This window comes from Sinocyclocheilus rhinocerous, unplaced genomic scaffold (assembly GCF_001515625.1).
Source record: "Sinocyclocheilus rhinocerous isolate Xijiao unplaced genomic scaffold, SAMN03320098_v1.1 scaffold683, whole genome shotgun sequence".
In the NCBI taxonomy this organism is placed as follows: Eukaryota; Metazoa; Chordata; class Actinopteri; order Cypriniformes; family Cyprinidae; genus Sinocyclocheilus; species Sinocyclocheilus rhinocerous.
In genome coordinates, this window is record NW_015642819.1 from 1,090,829 (window position 1) to 1,114,564 (window position 23,736).

At 37.5% G+C, this 23,736-nt stretch overlaps 1 protein-coding gene across 1 annotated transcript; it reads right to left on the reverse strand.

The window, feature by feature from the left end:
* Positions 1–221: 221 nt before the first annotated feature.
* Positions 222–21,827, reverse strand: LOC107756570 (zinc finger protein DPF3-like). Its single transcript, XM_016573743.1, has 10 exons — positions 21,727–21,827; positions 21,114–21,274; positions 18,615–18,722; positions 14,629–14,762; positions 13,519–13,614; positions 13,193–13,265; positions 12,404–12,445; positions 10,858–10,995; positions 5,586–5,714; positions 222–1,276 (listed from the first exon to the last, which is right to left on the reverse strand). Exons 1-10 carry the CDS (start codon positions 21,825–21,827, stop codon positions 1,113–1,115), a joined length of 1,146 nt encoding a protein of 381 aa, XP_016429229.1. The 3' UTR covers positions 222–1,112.
* Between the last annotated feature and the right edge of the window lie 1,909 nt (positions 21,828–23,736).

Consider the following 23,736-nt stretch of genomic DNA (forward strand, 5'->3'; position numbering starts at 1 on the left):
GTTCATACAAAAAGGATACACTGAAATATCCCCATATTAACTGGGTGACTGATGTCCCTGTGTCTAATGTGTATTGTGCCTTTTATTGTATGTATTCTGTTTTCAAGTTCACATTTACTGCATTTTCCTATTGAATGTAGGAAGCTTATGTGCTTGAAATCCAGTGTATTATTATTATTTGCAGTTACACATACACAGTCAAATCCTCAGAGCTGGATCTGTTAACAGAGGTGAATGGTCCGGATTATATTTGCAAAACAAAGCCTTCATGAGAATCATTGCACATATGCTACAGTTGTACCGCTTCTTGTACCTGTTGTTTAAGGAGAGTTTCCTGAATTGTAAAGGGAAATTACTCCAAAAATACGAGTCCTTTTTCTTCTTCTTACTCAACAAAACTAGGGAGAGGCCAAGTATCATGTATCCTCCAGCAAACATGGGATTTCAAATTTCATTTTCTTTTTTTGTTGTTGTTCTTGCAGCTGTCCTGAGAAAGGAGGAGAGATGGACATTTAAATGCCAACTGGCTCTTACCTCTCTGCAAACTGTCCTCCCTTCCCTCTGGATCCAATCAGGGCCTGGCCTCAGCCCATTCTCTGGCTTCTCGTGATCCCTTTCGTTGCAAATACTGTATTTATCCAGAGGTAGGGGGAAAAAAACCTCTTCACTATCCGACCTACAGACACATGTTGAGTATTTTCTCCTCCTTGAGGATTGAAATACTTTAATTTCTATTTCTAAAGTAAATTTCCACACAGTAGGCATTTTATCTTACATGGCGAAGTGTAATCCACGTCCACACATTGGTAACGTCCCTGCAATTTTCCATTACGGAAAACAAACAGTCCAGAAGTGATGGCTCCTCTGTCCAATAACTAGCACCTCTCAGTATACAGAAGTGTGAAGCAATAAAAACAACATTCCTTAATTTATAAAAGGCTGCAACTTGTCCTTTGAAAGCAATTCCTGAAGTTAACATTGTGTCTGGAGTTGTGAATCCATTACGCAAGCTGCTGCAAAACAACAGGAAAAAAGGAAAAAGAAAAAAAAACAGGCAGCAGACACATGCCGAACGTTTCTCTGATGCTGTTTCCTTGAGGTTTCTCCTTTGTCTATCTGTACTGAGGTGAGCCTGTGCTGTCGTCGGACAGAAGCCCGTCCAGGTCGTCCTCCTCAAAGCCGTGAAAGGTGGACGCCTCGCTTTCTGACGTGTCGCCGAACATGTCCAGAACTCCGCCCGTCCTCCTCTTCACCCTGGTCCCACCGACGCGATCAGCTGACATGCATGACGGACATATCAGCATCACAGTGGAAACACACACAAGTAACACTGCACTCAGCTAGGACTCACACTCCTCTGAGCTTTGGACAACTTGCAGTCTTTGCAGTTACTCATACATTAAGGGACTATGGCTTGTATGTCTGATTGCCTGAATATGTGCTTATCATTGGCTGTAGATTAAAGTTGCAGTGCATTTTTTTAGCTGCAAGTGAATCATGAATCTTTTAAAGGGATAGATCACCCAAAATGAAAATTCTGTCATTATTTACTCACTGAATGATGTTCCAAACCTGTTTGACTTTTTTTTCTACTGTGAAACACAAAGTCATACAGGTTTTGAAGTGAATAAATAATGACAGAATTTGCATTTTTGTGTGAACTATCCTTATAAGCTATATATATATATATATATATATATATATTTTTTTTTTTTTTAATTTTTTTTTTTACTGAGGAATACATCATTTGGTCTCTCCCTGTTCTTGCTATTTACCATTCGATTATGAGAAGGCAATGGATCACACAGCCAAGAAAGAAAAACATAAAGAATGGAAGCACATGAGCAAAATAAATATGAGAATATTTTGCACACATGAACTGAGATAACTGATTATGCCCTAAACAGTTAAGAACTATGGAGCATGTTAGGAGTTCAAAAATAATTTCAGGAAATAAATGTGGGATAGTTAACGCTTCCAGGATCATTTGCTAGGAAAAGAACTTGTGTAAAAGAAAAATGCAAAACACAAGCACTCAAAGAGATGAACAAAAAGGCCACATGTCACATAAATGCTCATGCTCAACACTGCAGGATTTGGCTCACACGTCTACACTTACAAACACAATGCACATTCTAAATGTAAGCATGGGATTTTTTTTTTTTTCATCAGAATTTTTTTTTAAGACCAAGTGGATTGGTTGGAAATGTAAATTGTCATAATTACAAAGAGCAAATGTTCTCAGGTCTGCCATCTTGAAAACTTTTCGCGTCAACCTAAGCAATCTAAATTAGATGTACAGTAAGATGCTTTTGGACTTTTTAGTCTTGGCATCAGCCATGAAAACCGGCATGACTTAACGGTTTCGATAGAATCCCATGACACTCCCACAGCAGTTTCACAGAATTGCACCTACTTTCCCTTCCAACTCTCATTAGAATGAACTCATAGCAGAATATTAATGTCAAACAGATGATTTTTACTTAAATGTCTTTTGTATGGCAACAAAACAATCTTAGCAGTAAAACTGGATATTGGAAAATTAGAAAGAGACAATAACAAAATAAAGAAATAAATGAAGATTTTAATGAAAAGTATATATTTTCATTTCCATTATTAATTAAACAAAAAAGAAAAAATATAAAGTTAACATTTTTTATGTTTATATAATTTTTTTAAATTTTATTTCCATTATTTTCACTGTCTAAAAAATGTTCGATATTATTTCTAAGTGTGTTTTTGTTGCACAAAATATTTTTAAGTAAAAAAAATCATATAGTAATCATTCATTTTCTCATTGCACATGCAGGATAAATCCAAAAGTTATCAAACACAATCAGACTGTTACTTTCATATTGTGGTGTGGTATTTGTATTAAATTACTGATGACATTTTTAGTAATTAATAAGTCATTTATACTGGAATTCATTTTTAAAATAACTGTCCGATCTCTGCTTACATGTTGCTTTTAATCAACATATTTGTAAATACCGCAAGAATGAATGAATAAACCCCAAGACTGCAACAGATAAACAACTACATGGAAACAGTGGTAATCTGCCCATCTCTGAACTACTGTGCTGGTTTCCAGGACACAGATTAAGCCTAGTCTGGGTTTAAATCACTGCTAATGGCAGCTCTCCGTTAAAAATCAAGCTGATCAAGCGCTTCAGGACGCGCAGACGGGGGAAGCGAGCCGGCGCGCTCGTGAAGCTCAGGCAGCGTGGATTCAGAACGCCGTTGCCTAGCATCCATCTGGCGAACCTCCGCTCTCTACCCAACAAAACGGACGAGCTCCTTCTGCTCTCCCGGACAAATAAGGATTTTTCAAACTCTGCTGCTCTGTGTTTCATGGAAACCTGGCTGAAAGACGCCATTCCGGACAGCGCGTTGAGTCTGCCGGGCTTTCAGCTGTTTAGAGCAGATCGCGACGCAGAATCAACGAGGAAATCGTGCAGCGGCGGGACATGCTTTTACATCAATGAGAGGTGGTGTACAGATGTAACTGTGTTAAAGAAGATGTGCTGTTCAGATCTAGAAGTGCTCTTCATTAACTGTAAGCCTTTCTACTCGCCGCGGGAGTTTTGCTCGTTCATTCTCGTAAGTGTGTACATTCCTCCGCAAGCACACGTGAGCACCGCTTTACAGAAACTCGCTGATCAGATCACAGACACAGAACAACAACACCCGGACTCTGTTTTAATCATTCTCGGGGACTTTAATAAAGCAAATCTCTCCCGTGAACTGCCAAAATACAGACAGCACATCACATGTCCCACCAGAGACAGTAATATATTGGATCACTGTTACACCACAATAAAGAATGCATATCACTCATATCACTCTGTATGCACCAGAACGGCCTGACACAGGAACAGTTTCTTCCCTCAGGCAATCAATCTCATGAACACTTGACAATAACTGTGGAACACACTATTTATTCTCTCATACACTTATTTATCTAACACACATACTCAGTCTACATTTCAATTTGCACATAATATACCTGTACATACAACTGTTTATTGTTATGTACCTGTACATACAATTTTCGATTTGTATATTTTTATTCCTTATTTACTTGTTCTATTTTTTATTTATTTAAATTTTTTATTATCTATGATTTTTTGTTCTGTCACTGTCATTCTGTTACACTGTGGAAGCTTCTGTCACGAAAACAAATTCCTCGTATGTGTAAACATACCTGGCAATAAAGCTCATTCTGATTCTGATTCTGATTTAAGAAAGAATGTAAGGCTACAACACCAAATTTAATGGCATCCATTAGATTTTAAATGTATGTTTCAGTAATTCAATTCTTCATAAAACACCTGTCACAGCAAAGCAAAGAAGGGAGAGTGGATCCAGTTGCAGCAAGTTTGTATTTGTTTAAATTAAAAAAATAAAAAGATTGTCCAAAAGGATCCAAACACAAAGTAAAAATAAACAGCTAGCAAACATGCATAGACAATAACTGACCATGAACTAAAGAAACCAAGGTGTATAAATGCAATCAATGATTCAGATTACCAAATCTGACTTACAAGTACTCTGAATGAAACCGCATTTCACAATGTAGGCTACAGATACATAAAGAACAAATGGTAAAGCAGTCATCATGTGTTTTCCCATGATTTAAGTGTTTTAATTTTTATTTATTTTAATTTTTTATTATCTGTGTTTTTTTGTTCTGTCACTGTCATTCTGTTACACTGTGGAAGCTTCTGTCACGAAAACAAATTCCTCGTATGTGTAAACATACCTAGCAATAAAGCTCATTCTGATTCTGATTAATCTGTGTCTAGGAAACCATTTCTATATGACACCATTATGCCAAGCCAAACCCAAATCACAACAACTCAGCAAAACCCCATAAAATAAATAAACATGCTCTAGCAAAAAACATGAAAAGATGGGATATGCATAAACAAGCTGATGAAATGTGCTATTGATGCATGACATGATAAAGCATTAAATGGGATTTGTAATTTTCTTTTGGTGAATACATATATATTAGATTTTATGGGCTTTAATTAAATGTACTAAAGCTTTTTCAGATCAACTCAAAAAATATATATTAAGAAAATAATTGGTATCACAATTTCTAGGACATTTTACTGTTGTGTGCAAACATGTCTACATTTAATTAATTTAAAAACGAAAGATGTGTGTGTATAATGATCATACATTTCTGCTCCTTTTAAATAGAAGACTAACAAGTCTTAAACTTACTACGTCAATAAAACAATCTGATTTGTAGTCAAAGACTTGTTGACCTGAAATACAGATACTGTAATCTGGCCCATTTTAGAGCACCATAGACTCTTACATTGATTACAGAGAGAAATCTCTGAGCACTTTTACTGTTTATTTCTATTTTATTTACTACTAAAACATCTGGCAATTCATTAAAAAATATCTTTCTTTTTATAATTTCAACCAGATTAATATTGGCTATGTCATAGTAAACATCTCCCTCAGAGTGAGATTAAAACAAGATGGAGGTGAAACTACCCTTCTTGATCTAACATGGGCAGATACTGTAACTGTGAGTAATAGAGAATACAGATATGTGAAAGACTCACCAGAACGGCCGCAGTCTGAACAGGAAACAAGCTCCTCAGCCTGGCCTGTCTTCCTGTTAGAGCCTGAGTCTCCCAGACAGAAGTCACAGTAGTCATTAGGGATGATCGTGCCATCAGGCCCTTTCTGTGCTGTAAAAATAGTACAAATTAAAAAGGGGAAGAGAACATTTAAGAACAGTGGCGGCCTATTCCAAATCCTAGCAAACTAAGAAAACATTACTTGTATTATTTTAGGCATCCTAAAATTGTAACATCATGCGCAGTGTAGTATTAAAAAAAGTATAAATGGAAACATTTGTGTGTGCTATGTATTTATTTGCTTATTGAATACTGAATAATATCTATTAAAATATTATTAGAATATTTATATAGAATGTGTAGACATTGAGGCAGCTCACTAGTGTTTTGCAATAGAGCACATCATTTCTACTAACTATTGTTATGCTAAAATTCACACAGGGATGTTAACTAAAGAAATAGGCTGTTACAATGATTTTACCATGGTTAAAGTCATAATGTAACATAAACAGCGACAGATTATTTCTTCATTTTGTGACACATCCAAGTGAAACGGATTATCGAAAAATAACACAGTTCAATCCATCGATTGTTGACTGAATCTTCTTTACGTGGGTTCTCAGACATTGCACCAGTGTGGATATTCAGGAATTACAGATACAGTGCCTTGTAAGTATGTCCAAAATAAGACATTTCACCAGAAAATGTCATCTGAACAAGTAACATGTCTGCCAGTTTTGTTCTGACCTTTACAATAAATCTTGTTTCCAATGGTGATTAAATCTAACGATCGCAAAGTTAGTTCAGATCACGTCAAACCGTGCAAATAATTATTATTATTGTTATACTTTGTTCAACATTGCATGACTACGTATATTTAGTATGTATTAACCTTATCTGTAGATTTCAATTTCTGTACAGTCTAATCTATATTTGTCATACCATTCAAATATCATCGAAAGTAATTGTTCTTTTAACCTCAATTTAATGTTCCTTAGAAATCGTTCTCTTTGAAATACAAATCTTGTAAGTACAGTGTAATCCCACGTATCTGTAATCAGATGCACATTTGAAACTGGAATATAATCTAATTTCAGTCACTTACATGTATTTCATTACTATCATGCACCATTTAAGACTCTATTCTCAAAATGACAAGTTTAATTATTCCAGCTGCTGTAAGAAGAGGCTACAAATGATCCGCCAGCTGCAGCATCCACACACGCGATATAGCCTATTAACATCCTTCTTTATGTATACAGACGTGATGTAATGACGCAAAGACAAGCGACCCGAACCACTCAAATTATAAAACATTATTACCGTTGAGATTCAAGTTAAGGTAAGGAGATAGTTTTGCACACTGACTGGTTATGTACTTAATCAATAACAGGTTTAACTGAAAAATGAGATCATAATTTTTTTTAAATGAAACATATGAATAGATGAATTGTAGGGCTGCACGATAAATCGAAATGGAATCGAAATCGCGATTCGACAGAAGCTGCGATTGTCATGCGTATCTTTCAGTGAAGCACGGTTCTGTGATCAGCAGTAAATCTCCATCCAAAGGTCAGAGGGCTCTCGCGCTGAAACTCCAAATACGCCTCGCAAAAGAAACCCAGGAAATGCCTATAGCGGTAGCTGGATAAACAGATGATTTAACTGCTTTTATTGATTCAATAAATCTCACAGAAGGATTTATTTCAAACACTCGACTGACGTTATGAAGTGAGTTTGGAGTAAAAATATGTTATTAAATGTGGTATTTTCACATGCTTTCAGATGGAGCAGCATTTACTACACAGAGCCGTAGTTCACTGAGAAGCTATGCAAACAGCTGTCATTATCGTGAACGATTTCTTTGATTTCATAATCGCGCAATAAAATCTATTTTATTCTAATCTATTTATAATCGCGATTTTTTTTTGCGTAACTTATCAGTGAACTACGGCTCTGTGTAGTTAATGCTGCTCCATCTGAAAGCACGTGATGATGATTTACTGCTGATTACAGAACCGGCTTTACTAACAAAATGCGCATGACAATCGCATTTGATTAATCATGCAGCCCTAATGAATTGTTCACAATAATGTTATTAATATGAATTTAGAAAACAGGCACAACACAAAAAGTAACATGCAATAAACACAATATTCATAAAATGTCTACAATCTACATGGTATATTGGGTGCTGGAACCAGTGGCGTCGACAGGGGAGCGGCCATGGAAACTTATTAACCCCCCCCTGAAAACTGATTAGCCCTCCAGTGTGGCCCCACACTTCTATGTCTCTGTCATTCCAAAATTCAAATCTTTCGGCTTGTATTTGAATAATTAACGCTTCCGCGTTGCTTCTCATCAACCGGGGCTAAGACTAGCGAGCTGCTGTTTTCCAACAAAAAAATGTGCTTTTTTCCCGCTTTTTTTCAATTAGTGAGTTGCAGCACTAGATTTTGGTACCGTCTTTCAGTGTTAGGACAGACCAGGTTCAATGTTAGCTCCTAGACCAAGATAATGCTAATCATTATAATGCTCTGTGGGTGGAATGTAATGCATAATAACACAACCAGGGTTCCCTTTTGAGCGTTCACTCTACACTGCGAAGCATTCGCAGTGGGATATCCTCCACTTCTCCGAAATCCTGAAACCTTATAGGATAACGCCAGTACAATAAACTGGCCAATTGTAGCTAATTATGGAAATCCCATGCAAATACTGACAACCGTGTGGGCAGCATATAATGCGGTGAGAGCGACAATTGCATCAGAATCTTCTCCTTCACGCTGCTATCGTTGAAGATGCACCTGAAGATAAGACAGTTTCTTCACCGCATCTGATGGCAACTTCTGCCAAATTTGAGTGGGCCCCATCGATCTGCCGGACCCACATGAGCAACTGCATCGCCTGCCTGGGCCTGGCCCATGCTGAGGTGGCGTTCTCTGAGTCCAACTGCATGCACTGCACTGACTTGCCGGCACGCGTTTGAGGACTCATGTAGAGGAGTATTGCTCGTGGCCTTACGGGGGCGAGGCCCACTGCCACTGTCGTTTTATTTGGAAACCCTGAGGAAAACTAAGAATCCATGTCCATCTCGGCGTCAGAAAAGGACTGGGCAGAGTCGGAGCGGGATCGCCCCGACACTGAGGGCCCCCCAGACCTCCAGGAGGAGTTCGCCAGGGTCCTAGCGAAAGCTGTTAAGGAGCTCGACCTCAACTGGGTTGCTCCAGAGGAAACTGCCAGGAGTAAGCTTGACTCCTAGTACTTCCAGTCGAGCCGACGCCTGGCTGCCTCGAGGAGGAAGGTCCCGTTCTTCCCGGATGTCCACGAGCAGGTAGTGAAGTCGTGGTCTGCACCCCAGTTGGCGGGCGCGTCCACTCTTCCACTCAGTCAGGCCATGTTCTCCCATGTGAATAGGGTGGAGGCCCACGGATATGTGCGCATGCCCCCCGTCGAGAAGACCTTCGCCGCACATCTGTGCCCTTCCTCGGCCATGCTTGGTGCAGACCTCAGCCTGTCTTCTAAGCCTTGCAGATTGACCGCTCACCTCGCTCCACGCTGCACGCGATGGCGGTGCTGCAGGTCTTTCAAGCTAAGCTCCTGCAGTCCCTGGACAGGGACACGGACGTCGTAAAAGACCTGTGCTGTTCTGACCCACTGTTCTTTTCACTATCTCACTCCCCGTTGATGGGAGTCGCTCTGACATCACGCTGGCTGAGAGCCAGACTTTATGCATTCCCATCCAGTGAAGATTTTGCCTCTGGTATTATGCAAAATCAGGGAAGAGAGTGTGATCTTCATTGCCCCGAACTGGCCGAGTCAACCTTGGTTTACGGACCTCAGGGAGATGCTGGTGGCTCCCCTTGGCGAATTCCCCTCAGGAGGGACCTGCTGTCTCAAGCGAACGGCTCAATATGGCACCCCAGCCCGGAGCTGTGGAGCCTTCATGTGTGGCTACTTCAGGGGTCCTAGAGGGGCTAAGCGCCCTGCCTCCCTGTGTGATTGACATGCTCACTAAGTCTCGTGCACCTTCAACTAGGCACTGTACGCACTAAAATTGGGAGTGTTCATGAAATGGAGCTGTGATAGAGATATCGACCCGGCGAGCTGTCCTTTGTCGGATGTTCTATGTTTTTTGTGCAGCACAGGCTAGATAACGGGAGTCTACCGTCAATGCTAAAGGTTTATGTGGCCGCTATTGCTTCTTTTTGTTCCCCGGTTTACAGGCAATCGATCGGGAGGCACATGTTGGTGGTCAGATTTCTCAGTGGAGTGAGGAGATTACATCCCCCACGCCCACCGTCGGTGCTGTGTATCCTTATACAAATTGTTAAATTGTTATAATTTATTAAATTATTGTTAGAATAATTTAGACAGGCAATTCACTCTCCTCAACTTATAATCGGAGGGAAAAGTTGGTCACTATACCAAAGACCATTTTTGACCTAGGAAAACCCTGTTTGATGTTTCAAGTCAGATAAATAAATTGAAGGGGGTATTTTACCCAAAAATGTAAATTCTGTCATCAATTACTCTCCCTAATGTTATTCATAACCGTTATGATTTTCTTTCTTCCATGAAACAAAAAAGAAAATGTCTTAATCCACTGTAATGAAAGGCGATGGAAAACAAATCAAGCTCTATTTTGATCACCACTGATACTCATTATATATGGACAATAACTTTCTTCACAATTTCTTTTGTCACATGGAAAAAAGAAAGTCACACAGGATTGGAACAACAAATGTGTCATGGATTCACCATGCTTGCCCGTCACACATACACGCACACAGAGCGCTCTCTCTCACCAGCCTTCTGACCATCAACTGCCACTCATCAGCTCATCAATCGGCCCTGCATTAAAGCATTCATTTTGAATTTTATTATTTTTGTGAGTTGTACTCTATTCACAGATTGGATTCTTTTATTTATTACAGTTTTTCATTTCTGAAAAGTGAAAAGTTAATACAAATTGTATTTGACTGTTCTGATTTACAGTACAGCAGTGAATAAATGCCATTAAAAGATAATAAGGTATCATGTTTATTGCTGATTTTAAAGCTTACTGAACTTTAAATGATTTGGATATCTACAGTTCTACATATAAATACACAAAGATTGGCCCCTCTATATTAATTGTGGCCCCTCTTGTGCCCCCCAGTTGAAAAAATCCTAGATTTGCCCCTGGTTGGTCCTAGACAGAGTCCTAGATTTTAAAACACTTATTTTACAATTAAAATGAATATTAACTTACGTTTGTGATTCTCATGGTGGATAGGAGGAGATTGGGGGATTTCAGTTTCACGTTCTTCCTCACCCTCCTCTTCAGCAAGGTGAGTATGGGTGTAATGGTAGCTTAGTCCAGGGCGGTTTTTGTAACGTTTCCCACAAACTAAGATAAAGAACATTGGTCAGAATGAAATTCATTTTACTGGCAAAAACTTCTTATTCTCAAATAATTCTAGGTTATTCAAATAATCAAGCTGGGATGCTAACACATGTCTAAGGAATTCACAAAGCAGCTAGCTTTGGAGTCAAGGTGCTATCACAAAATCTACATGGCATGTTCTCAGCCAATGAGAGAGACATGTGGGGTGTAAGAACAGTGTTTAAGGCACAGTATTAGCACTGCAGCCCCACAGTGTGTCTTCATGAACACGAACAGGTGCAGAGCAAAACTATGAATATTACTTTTATCATATTAAATCACACCTCTGTTGAATGCAGTCAGAATCCGTCACTGAAACTGTATGTCTTGGGTGCATTTATATGTAGCTTTTAATGTGGTCAAGTGCTATCGGACTGTGATCCGATCACTGAAAACACATGTTAATGCCAGTTGGCCTATTAGATTACAGACATGGGATATATCACATAACTATATCATAGTGTTGTTGTGTTTAATGGATACATAATACACATGAATTGCTGTTATTGAACATGTTGGCTTAGGTTGTCATATTATGTAAACCTCAGTACAGAAAATATTTCCTTCTACTAACATGAGGATGCATTAAACATGTCAAGCATCTGTGGGTTGCAGACTGCAATACCAGCAAGGTAAGCACAATATTTTCACAGTAATAAATTCTCTCACTACAAATCTATAAAGAAAAAGGATGGACAAACCATAGAGAAGGAAAGCATGTGTACAGTATCTGAATATGATCACAACTAGGACATTTTTCTTTGATTTTTAAAGACAATAATTAGTAACTAAACTGATTTAGATTTACATAGGTCTGTGTCATATGGATTTTTATTACATTTTCAATTTATTTTTCCCACATTACCTCAAAGACAACATGAAATTTACTTTTATTTTAAAGAGAAAAAAGGGTGAGCCTGTCCAATTAAATTTCAATGAATAAGTTAAATCCCTTCCCACATTTTGTCCTGAATGATCATTCATTTTACTCAGAGGTAAACTGTATTACATTTAAATGCTTTTGAATGCTGTTTTCATGTTGTCTTTAAGTTTAATTTTTACATTTATGCTTAAAGGAGCACTAAGTATCCAACCATAGTGTGCTTAATTGTATTGAATGTGCACTTGTAGTGTACTTAAAATCTTAAGTTTGTAAAAAAAAAACTGTACTTGCAGATACTATAATATTAATATTATAAAAGGCCACTTAAGTGTACTTAAGGAGAGTATGCCTCCTTAAGTACAGAGAAAATACTGAACCAGATGATTTATGCTAATAATCTCTCCCCGACATGAGCATTAACTGTTTAGCCTTGTCATTAGCATAGCCCACATGTCCGAGCAAGAGGAAGATGGCAACATGGCTGAATACCTGAGTCAGCGGTTTTTGAGTTAAGCTTTTGTTTGCATCTGTCTGAAACAGAGGAGGCACAAAGCAAAAGAGGAGACAGAAAACAAAATACAGGAAGTAAGTTGAGAGGCCTCTGGAACCCAAAGTAGCTCTAGTATCTCCTCGGGTTGTCACATGCTTTTGATATTATAACAGGCCACCATGCCAAGATCAGAAACACAGACAGGTACCATATGACAAAATGAAAGATGTGTTTAGGACCCTAAAATAGGATAGCCAAACAAACAGTGTCAAAATAGTTCAAATCCCATGATTAAAACAGAAGTCAGAGACAATAAACATTCATTATTTTATTTGACAGCCGTGTGAAGTGAAAAAAATATATTAATATTCATTGGGGTCCAAAAATCTGAGACTTCTAACTTAATTTAAAATAATTAAATACAAATTATATTGTCTGCATAACAATTAATCTGAGTGAAAAAAAAATCAGAACTCAGAATGCCACAAATTTGCTTAATTGATTAATTCATTGTAAATATTTATTTTATAATATATATATATATTTTAATTTCTCTGAATTTGAAAAGTTTCTTTATTATCAGGTGTAAAATTTTATAAAAATCCGATTTTGAAAATATTGGATTTTCAATGTCGTCTCAGACATTTGGACTCAATTAGGTTAGTTTACAAATTTCCTAATTAGTTTTTCTCTTGCAGTTCAAACGTATACAAAATGATATATCTATTTCAAGTTGCTTAGAATTTAAGGCACAAAGGTTGCATATGATATATGAAATTGACACTTACTGTCACACACGTAGGGTTTATCCTGATCGTCGCTGGCCACTGCTTCTGTTCGCCTGCGCCCAGAGCCTCGACCCTGGTCAACAAATAACCGAAAATTACATGATATAATCACTTTCTTTTTGTTTAGATCATTTCTCGTTCATCTTTTCTTAGTCTCTGCACACACCATAAGTCAGAGAGATCAACACAGGTATTTCTTTTTCATGCTTTATTTCCCTCTCCGGTGTCAGTCCGCCTTGTCTCGGGCTGTCTCTTTTTCTTGCTCTCACTTGCCTTTTTTCCTTCACACCATCCGCAGACTTTGATGAGTCATGCTCATCACTCACCCTGCCTTTGTTTCGATGCTTCCTCTTTGGTGTGTCCACTTCAAAATCTTCATCGTCATGGAAACCATCCCCATTTTCATCTGTCTCAAGCACCCTCTGCAGAGAATGAAGAAAGTTGGGGTAAGCGATTAGATGACAAAGATCAATGCACTGCACAAGAAAAGACAACAGTCCACATACAGAAAGAGTGGAGAGCTTTATTGTCATATATGGTCAATGGGGTCCTTAAAACACTGGATTTCGAAGCCAAAACAGCACAAGAAACACTAAAAGCTGATTGTTTTTATGAGTGGGCCACTGAATCATTCATTCAACCGATTCATTCAAAGACGCTGATTCATTCAGGAATGAAACAGCACCTACTGAGTGTTGCTTCTCCTGTGGCTTCGCTTGGAAGCATAAACAGACACTGTATCTGGCACAATTGGGTTTAAAATGTAAGCTAACTTAATATTAACTTCTATTCAACTGTTGTATGAAATCAAGATTTTCCTTGCAGTCGTGCATTTTCTTTAATGATATTTGGGTACAACATCACTCTTGCTTATGTGATATTGTGAAGATATAATGTGCAGTGCATAGTGTAGAAAGCATGCTGCAGTTTGTGTTTTATCGAGTCTAGTGGTCCTTACCCTAATAGCGCGGTATTGTTTGCCAGAAGGTAGAAAACAAAACAGCTTGCGGCTGGGGAGGATGGGGTCTCAGATGATGGATTGGGCTTTACAGCAACAGTGAATGGTGGATATCACTGATTGATGGTAGATTGCATCTTATAATGCTCTGCGCCATCACCTCAAACCTTTGCAAAGCATCTCTGTTGGGCTTTTTTTTTCTTCACATTTTTCACTTTTAAAAATCATAGGCCTATTTATTGTGCCTTAAATATCCTAATTATTCATTGTTATATGGTTAGATAAATTTTATTATTTGTATATTATTGTTTTTTCCCCCCTTGCTGTCTGTGAATCTTTCAGAACAGAGCTACAACCTATTTTTGGTTCGTGACCCACCAACTGAAAACCACTCTGTAAGACTGACAATGACTCTTAATATATTATCATGCACGACCAAACCAATGAAATCCTTTAGAAAGGACTGTCAATATGTTACCTGGATTTCCAGTAGTGTCTCTTCCTCTTTGGAGTTATTGTTCCTCTTGTCCAAGATCCCATCACCTCGTAACAGAGCCTCCAGGGCCGTGGCCTCCGTCGCTGGGGCTTCTCTCTTGGCCATCAGCTCAGCCTCTAAACAAGAAAGAAAGAGGTAGAAAATGAGAATGTCAGGTAAACAGCCAGTAGAAGCAGCTTCTTTGAACCTCTCCTCCATAAACAGTGGGGTCCAAAAGTCTGAGACAAATTATATTACTTGCATAATACTGAGTGAAAAGGTGTGTTAAAAAATTGCAATACATTTCTTAGTATGTACTATTACTGTATTTCTAAATGTTTCTCTTTATTTCCAGGTTTAAATAAAAACCTCAGAATAAAGTCCCAGATTTTTTCCCAGTTTTTGGACCCCACTGTATATCAAAATAAGAGGTACAATCAGCTAGAGACATTGAGTGAATAAATCACTTGTCTGAAGGCACTTCATGAAGGCATCAGTTTCACAGGCAGACAGATTGTGTGTGTATGTGCATGCGTGTGTGTCTGTGTGCGCGTTTTTGTGACAAATGAGGACATAAATTTGTATAATGACAAGGGTATGACATAGGCATTACAAGGAGAAGGTGACTTTTCAGGACATTACCCCATGTCCCCACTTTTCAAAACGCATATAAATCACACAGAATGGAGTGTATTGAAAATCTGAAATAGCACAAAGTTTCCTGTGAGGGGTAGGTTTAGGGGTAGGGTTGGTGTAGGGCAATAGAATATACGGTCTGTACAGTAGAAAAACCATTACGCCTATGGGATGTCCCCACTTTTCACAAAAACAAACCTGTGTGTGTGTGTGTGTGTGTTTTCCACCATCAGTTTGGGTAGATTTCTTGAACACACCAGTCATCAATATGTTTTTATAGGGTGGATAGCTTTTCAAGCCTCATTAAAGGTGAAAAGCTCCAGGTGCTGAAGATAAACTGGAGGATGTGTATGTATGGAGGAGAAGGCAGGAAAGAAATAGTCTTAAGCTGTGTCTCATTTCACTGCCTAGATCTTTATGATGTGAATTGCCATATCGTGAATACTATCGCGCACTAGCAAGGGCCTGGATCCACTAAACATTGAGACACTCATGACTCATTATACCTATGACATAACTGCAAGATCATGCATTCAAACATAGATGAATCTGATATTTATCAACATTGCTATATCCACCTTATTTTGCTACATGGAAGTAAGCTATTTTCTTATGACTAAGTAAAATAAGGTAGATATGCATCATGCATTTGCTGCTAGCTGTTTAAATGGGCCGTGCTATTATGTGATTGTGTTGCATTTTTATTAATCAAGCAAAAAAGATTATGTACATATATAATAACTTTCATAAATAAAACAAATATAATAAAGAAAGACACAAAATACTTACAATATGAATATCAGTATCTCAGGAAAAAAATATACATATACTACTGTTTAAACGTTTGGGGACAGTAAGATTTTTAAAAATGTATTTGAAAGAATTTACTATATTTAACAGGGCAGCATTTTTTTAAATGATAATTAATGATACAGAAAATCAGTAATAATGTGAACTATTATAACAATTTAAAATAACTGTTTTCTATTTGAATACATTTTAAAATGTAATTTATTCTTGTGATGGCAAAGCTGAATTCTTAGCAGCCATTACACCATACTTCAGAAAATACTTATTATTATTATCATCATCATTGAAAACAGCTGTTCTGCTTAATATGTTTGAGGAAACTGTGATATTTTGAAGATTCTTTGATGAATAGGAAAAGAACAGTGTTTATTTGAAATAGATATTTTTTGTAACATTGTAACTGTATCCTTGCCTAATAAACGTATTAATTTCTTTATTTAAAAAAAATCGGACTGATTGGAAACCTTTGAACAGTAGTGTAAATAAAACTAAATAAAATAGTCTTTTTGGGGGATCTTTATATATATTTAATATCTCTAATTACTGTATAAACCTTTTACTGGCTTAGGTTTTTCCCCTTTAATGCAGATGAGGAATGCTAAATTAAAGAAAAAAATGAGATTTAAGAAGGCATGATCATTTCTGAAAAGTATCTGATGATCATTTCTGAGTAAACATTTGATGTTCTCTGGTTGTTACAGTGCATTCTGGGTAGGGTGTGAATGTTTGAGTGCAATGACAATGACAGTTTAGAAATGGCTGACTCTCTGAGAAGTGCACTTACTAGTAAACTAAGAAGTGGGTTGAAACACACTCTTAGGTCTGTCACAACATTTTAATTGTTTTCTGATCTATAATCTGCATCAGTGGAGTTAAAGTGTTCCCAGAAGCTGTGGTTTCTGATGGCCATATCATGTGTTTGCTGTAAGATGTTCCTACTCAGTATGTGTGTACATGATTGAGAATGTTTTTATGAATCTCTGTCCTTGTCTTTATTCTCTTTGTGTCTGATTGAGCCCAGACACACTCTTCCCCTGGGAGAGGAGCTGAAAATAGCGCAGAGTGCCAGTCAGGGGCTGATTGCAGCCGCCCATCCCCCGTCTCTAGCTGCCAATCATGAACAAGCGACTGAGAGAGGTTGATGTCTACAGACACAAATCATAAGGTCTTAATCATCGCAATATAATACAGCACTGCAATATTTATGCATGCCATTAAATCACAACATTGGCACTGAAAAGGCACACACTGACTGCTTTTAATTAAGAAATTAGCAAGATCACGCTGAGGACTCATATAGCAAGCGTAGAGCATAATGAATATATCAGTTCACTGAGATGCAGCTATGTGGTATTGTCACTTGGCATGATTATATAGCAGGCAAAATAGCCTGACTGAATCAGTTTATTGAACTAGAGGCTGTTCTACATGCCACATCTGCTGTGGAGAAAAAGACAGCATATGTAGGTGAACATGAACATAGGAATTGAGCTTGTTTGCTTGCTTGTCGTTATGAACCAGACTTGGATGGGATATTGGACACCAAACCTGTTTACAGTGGCTGAGCCCCCAGAAATGTACAACACAAACACATTTCAGGCAGGAAGCTTAGGAACGATGTCCTGCTGTAACAGAGCAGAATTATGCCTCGCTATAGTGTAAATATTACGATTCCAGGACTCTGGAAAACACATAACTTAAAGGGATAGTTCACTCAAAAATTAAAATTGTCATTATTTACTTATCTTCATGTTTGCACTTATCCTCTGAGAGCATAAGAGACTTCCAAAAACACGAAAATATCTTAGCATTTAAACGTTAGTGTATATTCTTCAAAAAGACAGAAGAAAGAGAATCATATAGAAATTGAACAACATGAGAGTGAGTAAATAATGACAAAACCTTAATTTGTGCATGAACTATCCCTAAGAGTAGACTACAATACATCTTAAATATTCATCATGCCAAAATGTCTGAATGTGATTTGAGGGGTGCTTTGGAGGGGTTAATTACAGTTCCTCTATGACACTTGGTAGGAGCTATTTTGTCACTCAAATCCTCCTTCTGATATCTACATTATTGGAAAGCAATCATACTTTTTTCCAGGCCTGAATCAGTTTTATTCACTGTTTTTCTGCTGAACTCATGCTGGCTGAGCTCCAAATGAAGGTCAGGGGTTCTTATATTGCTTTACTGCTATTGTATTTCCAGGGACAGCTAAGAAAATAATAGAGTGGCTTTCTTGTTGACACAGACAGGCCTTTATGTGCCTTTATCGAATTCTTCAAGCCCTTCTGTAGCCCCCCCAATCAGTCTCCAAGACTTACATTCTAATGCTGCATGGCCAAATGATTAAAGGGGCCGGTCAGGGCACACACAGACACAGAGAAGGATAATGAGACCCAGATGGGCCAGTTCTACAGCCTCTGAATGACCTCAGAGCAAAGAAGCAAGGACGGAGAGAAAAGCACAGCAAGAAAGAATTCAAAACCAAAATGTAAGCTTGAGAGAAATCACACAATTAGCCACAATCATGATCTCACCGAGTCGGAGTTCACAAAGGCGAAGCTGGGGGTCAAGTGGCGGGTGAAGTCGCCTCTTCTTTCTCCAGCAACGCGCTGGGTAGGTGTACATCTGACCTGCTGCCAACCCTGCAATCAAACAGACAGTAGTAGCATGGTTTGAATAGGCTCTTACACACATTCTTCATATAAGCACTATTTGGATGGGATTATTTTTGTAAACAATGTTTAGGTTGAAATTAATAATGGAGGATATTTGTGATTTCATATACCAGTTTGGATTAGAATCTATTGTCTAAATGTGGATGTTATGAGAGGTCATGTGCTCTTACGTCAAAGAAAATGATTTAAAAAAAAGAAACATAAAATAACATTTTTGAAAGAAGTCTCTTATGCTCAACAAGGCTGCATTTTTTGATAAAAAATATTGTAAAAACAGCAACATTGTGAAATATTATTACAACTTATAATTACTGTTTTCCATTTTAACATATTTTAAAATGTAATTTATTTATGTGATAGCAAATCTTAATTTTTAGTAGTCATTACTCCAGATAATCAATCAATCAATCAATCAATCAATAAATCAATAATTCTAATTTTTGGTGCTCAAGAAACATTTCTTATTTATATCAATGTTGAAAACAGTTTTTTTCTGAATCTTTGATCAATAGAAAGTTCAAAAGAACAGAATTTACTATTGAAATAATGTTTTGTGTGTATAAATGTCTTAACTGTCACTTTTGATCAATTTAATGCATCCTTGCTGAATAAAAGTATTAATTTCTTTAAAAACTAATCTTACTGACCCCAAACTTTTGAAGGACAGTGTATGTAAATGTAAATTTTCACCTACAGGCATCACTCTGAGAAACACAAAACTAGTCTTATCTGGATAGAGCGTTAAACACAAGAACTTGAATAAAACATCTTAAATACAAACGCTGGCATCAAGGGTTTTCACAGGGTCATTCTCTCTGATTGGCTCATACCACATAATCTGTGCACTTACATAGATCTGTGAGGCACATGGTCTCAGTTATTCATCTATCCAGTCTCTAATGGTAAAATAGAGGAATCAAATGTGAGAGAGAGAAACCCAGAATAAAAAACATCCAATAAACACTGGTCTACCACAAGTGTAGGGTGTGGCTATGGAGCTTTTAGCTGCGAGGCACTGACTCTATTTGTGTCCGGTTCTCGGCAGGCATATTGTTCCCTTTGGCAGCTGTATGTCTAGATATTGGCTGTTTTGGTCAGATAATAAGGTAAGGAATGCTGTGGAAAGACTAGACATACTTCTGTCTCATTACATTGAATAGTGCAATGAATGCATTGCTTAACATGTTACAAACTTACAATTTCCTAAAGACTAGTATGCTGTATAAACACTCATCAACACAAAGTTTGATTGCACTCTCTGTGCCATCTGCTTTAAAATGAAATTCATCAGTCTTTATCATTAAATAGCTGCATTTTAAGTGGATTTTAAAATTGGAATGTAAAGTGCAAAAGTCCAACTTATCCAAATGGCTGTGGTGAGAAAAAAAAAACTGTAGAATGACTGGACATGATGCAGTCTACCAATTTTAAACATTTGGTTAGATGATTGTGTCTTGAGATGACAGCACCTTACAAACTCCTTCTGTAGTTCATTTAATGCACATGAACACATATGCAATATACTGTAAGTAAAATATTGCTAATATATGCTAGCACACCACACTTCTTCATTAAAAGGAGAGTTCACCCAAAATATAATTTACTCACTGTCATGTCATCCCAATCTCATATGACTGACTGGCTGTTAAGCTCCAAAAACAAAACGAAAACCCCCATAAAATTACAATTTTACCATTCATTAGTTCTCAATAGAAACAGGCTGAAATTTTACCCATTATTCAGTGATAATCCTACCGTCCATTGAGCTGTTAACTCAAGAACCACGGTGACCAGATCAGTCATTGAATTCATGAACAAATCAGTCTCGTTAAAGATTCACTTCGTTGAAAAGAACACAAAAAAAACACACAAAAAGAGTGATTCAATCACCTATACAGTTGTCAAGTTTAACTTTCAGTCAGTTCCTCACATAAAGTTACTGCATGGTGAATCACTTATTTATTTATTGTTTTAATAAATGTATACAGGTTTTATAATATTATTATATAATAATTCTAATATTATTATATTTCTATATAAGCCTTGTATGTGTTTTGCTATACATTCTATTAAATAAATAAATGCTAATTATATTAATAAATATTATATTATATTATATTATATTATATTTATTCATTCATTCATTTTTGGAGCTACTGTGAACAGTAAAAATTCTTCACAAATATTTATTTTTCTCTTCCACAAAAAATAAATAAATAAAAATAATAATAATATCCGCATACAGGTTTGTAAGAACATGAAGGTAAGTAAATAATGAATTTTCATTTCGAGTCAACTTTTTCTTCCAAATCTTTTTAACGTTAATATTATTTTAAAGGTAAATGCTGAACAGGCTACCTGGCACCCGGTGCCGCTTCTCCATCCAGATGTAACAGTTGTTCTGAGCTACGCCCGTCTGAGAGTCCAGGAAGGGCATGCGTACGTTGCGCTCCGCACACAAGCGGGCATTGTAGCTGCGACAGTGCTCAATGGCCTCCCTGTAGAACTGGTCCCCGAGCCTGAGGAAGACACATTTTTTTGGTGAGGAAGCCTGGCTTTAGCATAAACCATGCCAGTCCATATAGTGTGAATCAATAAAAAGAGATTCTGAGCAGTGCCACTTTCAACTAATAATTAATAGTATCCAAATACCTCATTGCAGGCTAAACTTCCATACATTAGTCAGACTATGAAGACGTTAAGTTTTAAAGAACCTGCTTTGGAAAAGATAGGGCTATTTTTGTTGGCTAATACCATTGCAGATCGATACAGCTTCAAGTGTTTTGTGCTGTTGTGTTGAGCCTCTGGGACATGCTTTCTTTTCACAATTCACTTTCCCACAGACTTACAGTGTCATCCATGACATTCTCTAGGTAGTCAAAAGGCACAGAGATGTGACTACCAACTTCCAAATTGAAAGACAGAAGAGACACTTGACCTGAGCCAGCCTGCATGGCTTCTCTCCCCATACCTGCCTCCTGTCTCGATTAGATCACTCTTCTCTGGACTAGAGGATACACAGATATGTGAGGAATGCTGGGCTGGACAAAGAGGAGTATTCCAACTCAGCATGGTGACACAAAGAGCCTCAGTGTTTAGAGGGAGCAGAAGAGAAAAGAGCAGGCAGGTATGAAAAGCAAAGGTCTGAGAAAGACAAATGAGACAACTACCATTTGATAGCCTAGTCTACTCCCAAAAGTAGGTTTGAGAATGGAAAACCAGTTCTTATTCAGAACCATTTCCATTAAAATAATACTGTTACCGTTCTGGAACGTCTGTAAATATGAACAGAAAACAGTTCATATTACTCATATCATTCCTCTTTGGAATGATTAAAGAGTATGAGAATGAGAATCTCTTTCTTTCTTACAAAAAAATCGAAACATATTTTGAAAAACAATGGAGTTCACTGTTGTTTTGGACAAGTGCTGTCACGATGTCAGATTTTCACTACACAATTATCCTGGCTAAAAGATTTGACAATAGCGATATTATTGCCATATATAGAAATTCTGAGGAAAAATGCTATCACCAATGCTATTTGTTTTTTGTTTTTTTGGCCAATGAATAACACTCAAAATATGCGTGTATGGAGGTAGAGAGAGAGTTTGTTAGTGTAACCATACCTATACATAGGATAGGAATAGGAAAATCCTGCAGGATTTTTACAGGATTCAAAAAACTCCCACTTGTTTTCCGTTTCCGTTTTGTTTTCCATGATGGGTGGTAACCAGTGTTACAATACCACCACCTGCTTAGTTGGAGTATCAACCTGTTTTCAAATTTCAAATACTAATACAAAATTAGTTATTTACAATATTACTGTATGTGTAGTATTAACACAAAGTCATTATTTCACTTTTAAGATATCACAGTCAACACCGTTATATTGCAACACCCCTATTTTGGACCCCATTGTCTTTCACTATTTCAACTGTTTTTGTACAAACACTCTTCAAAATATCGTTGTGTGTGTGTGTGTGTGTGTGTTCCACAAAAGAAAGTAAGTCATATAGGTTTAAAAACGACATTAGGGTGAGTAAATGATGATAGCATTGTCATTTTTGGCTTTTTTTTCTTTGTCACAAGTGACATGCCACACTGATAGTATATATATATATACAAAGTACTGTATGTGTTTAGGTGATATAACAATTGCTAGATGGAATAAATATGAATTTCATTGTTCTGTTGTCAAAACATCATCCATTCTTTCTGAAATTACTAAAATAATCATTAATAAAAATAAGAAACCAGAATATATTTGAAATCAAAATAGAAACCAGAATGATTTCCAGTCTCTACCAAAAAAAAACACTGAAAACAGTATTATCTCCCAAATCAGCTGTTGAATTCTTGATTCTTTTCGTCATTCATCTTGAAAATCTCCAGATCTACATTTCTTCCTTCCTCCAGCATTCACCATATTCCACCCTTTTTCCTGGGCTTCCTGTGAGCATTATTTCCCTGAAACGTGAAAAAAATGCCTGCGCTATCAGCTGGAGACTGCAGGAGTTATTATGTAAGTTGCAGTGACAGAGGCCCGCATTAGAGCGCCCACGACCAGCGCGAAAGCCGCTATCACCATAATCATCAACATGCTCCACTGGACTAAACTGCCCTGATGGCTCTCAACTCAAGTTCCCTCTCAGAGTCGATCTATAACTACTTTTCAGCACCTTAAACAAAACCATAACGGCCCCTAGAGATGACAAGTGCTTATCAATGAGCGGCTGATGATGACGGTGTCTATCAGCACCATCTTAAGGAGAGAGCTTGTGTGAGGACACCACGCTTCATACAGCCTCCCCCATACAAAACCTCTACTATAAACATACCGTGTGTTCACGGCCTCCCGTATTACACTCGAGGCAAGGACTCTGGTTAACAGAGTGGAGCAGTTATGTAAACAGTTCGACTGGTGTGTTGGAAGACACGTATTCTCTCTGCCACCTCCCTGGAGGCACGGATAAAGAGAGCC

What these genes read in the sequence shown, in the direction of transcription:
- LOC107756570 (XM_016573743.1), bottom strand. Translation starts at nt 21,827, where the DNA reads ATGCTGAGTTGGAATACTCCTCTTTGTCCAGCCCAGCATTCCTCACAT. An exon ending in CTAATCGAGACAGGAGGCAG is followed by an intron (nt 21,275 to 21,726) that starts GTATGGGGAGAG and finishes TGTCTTCCTCAG; the next exon opens with GCTCGGGGACCAGTTCTACA. An exon ending in AGACACTACTGGAAATCCAG is followed by an intron (nt 13,615 to 14,628) that starts GTAACATATTGA and finishes CATTCTCTGCAG; the next exon opens with AGGGTGCTTGAGACAGATGA.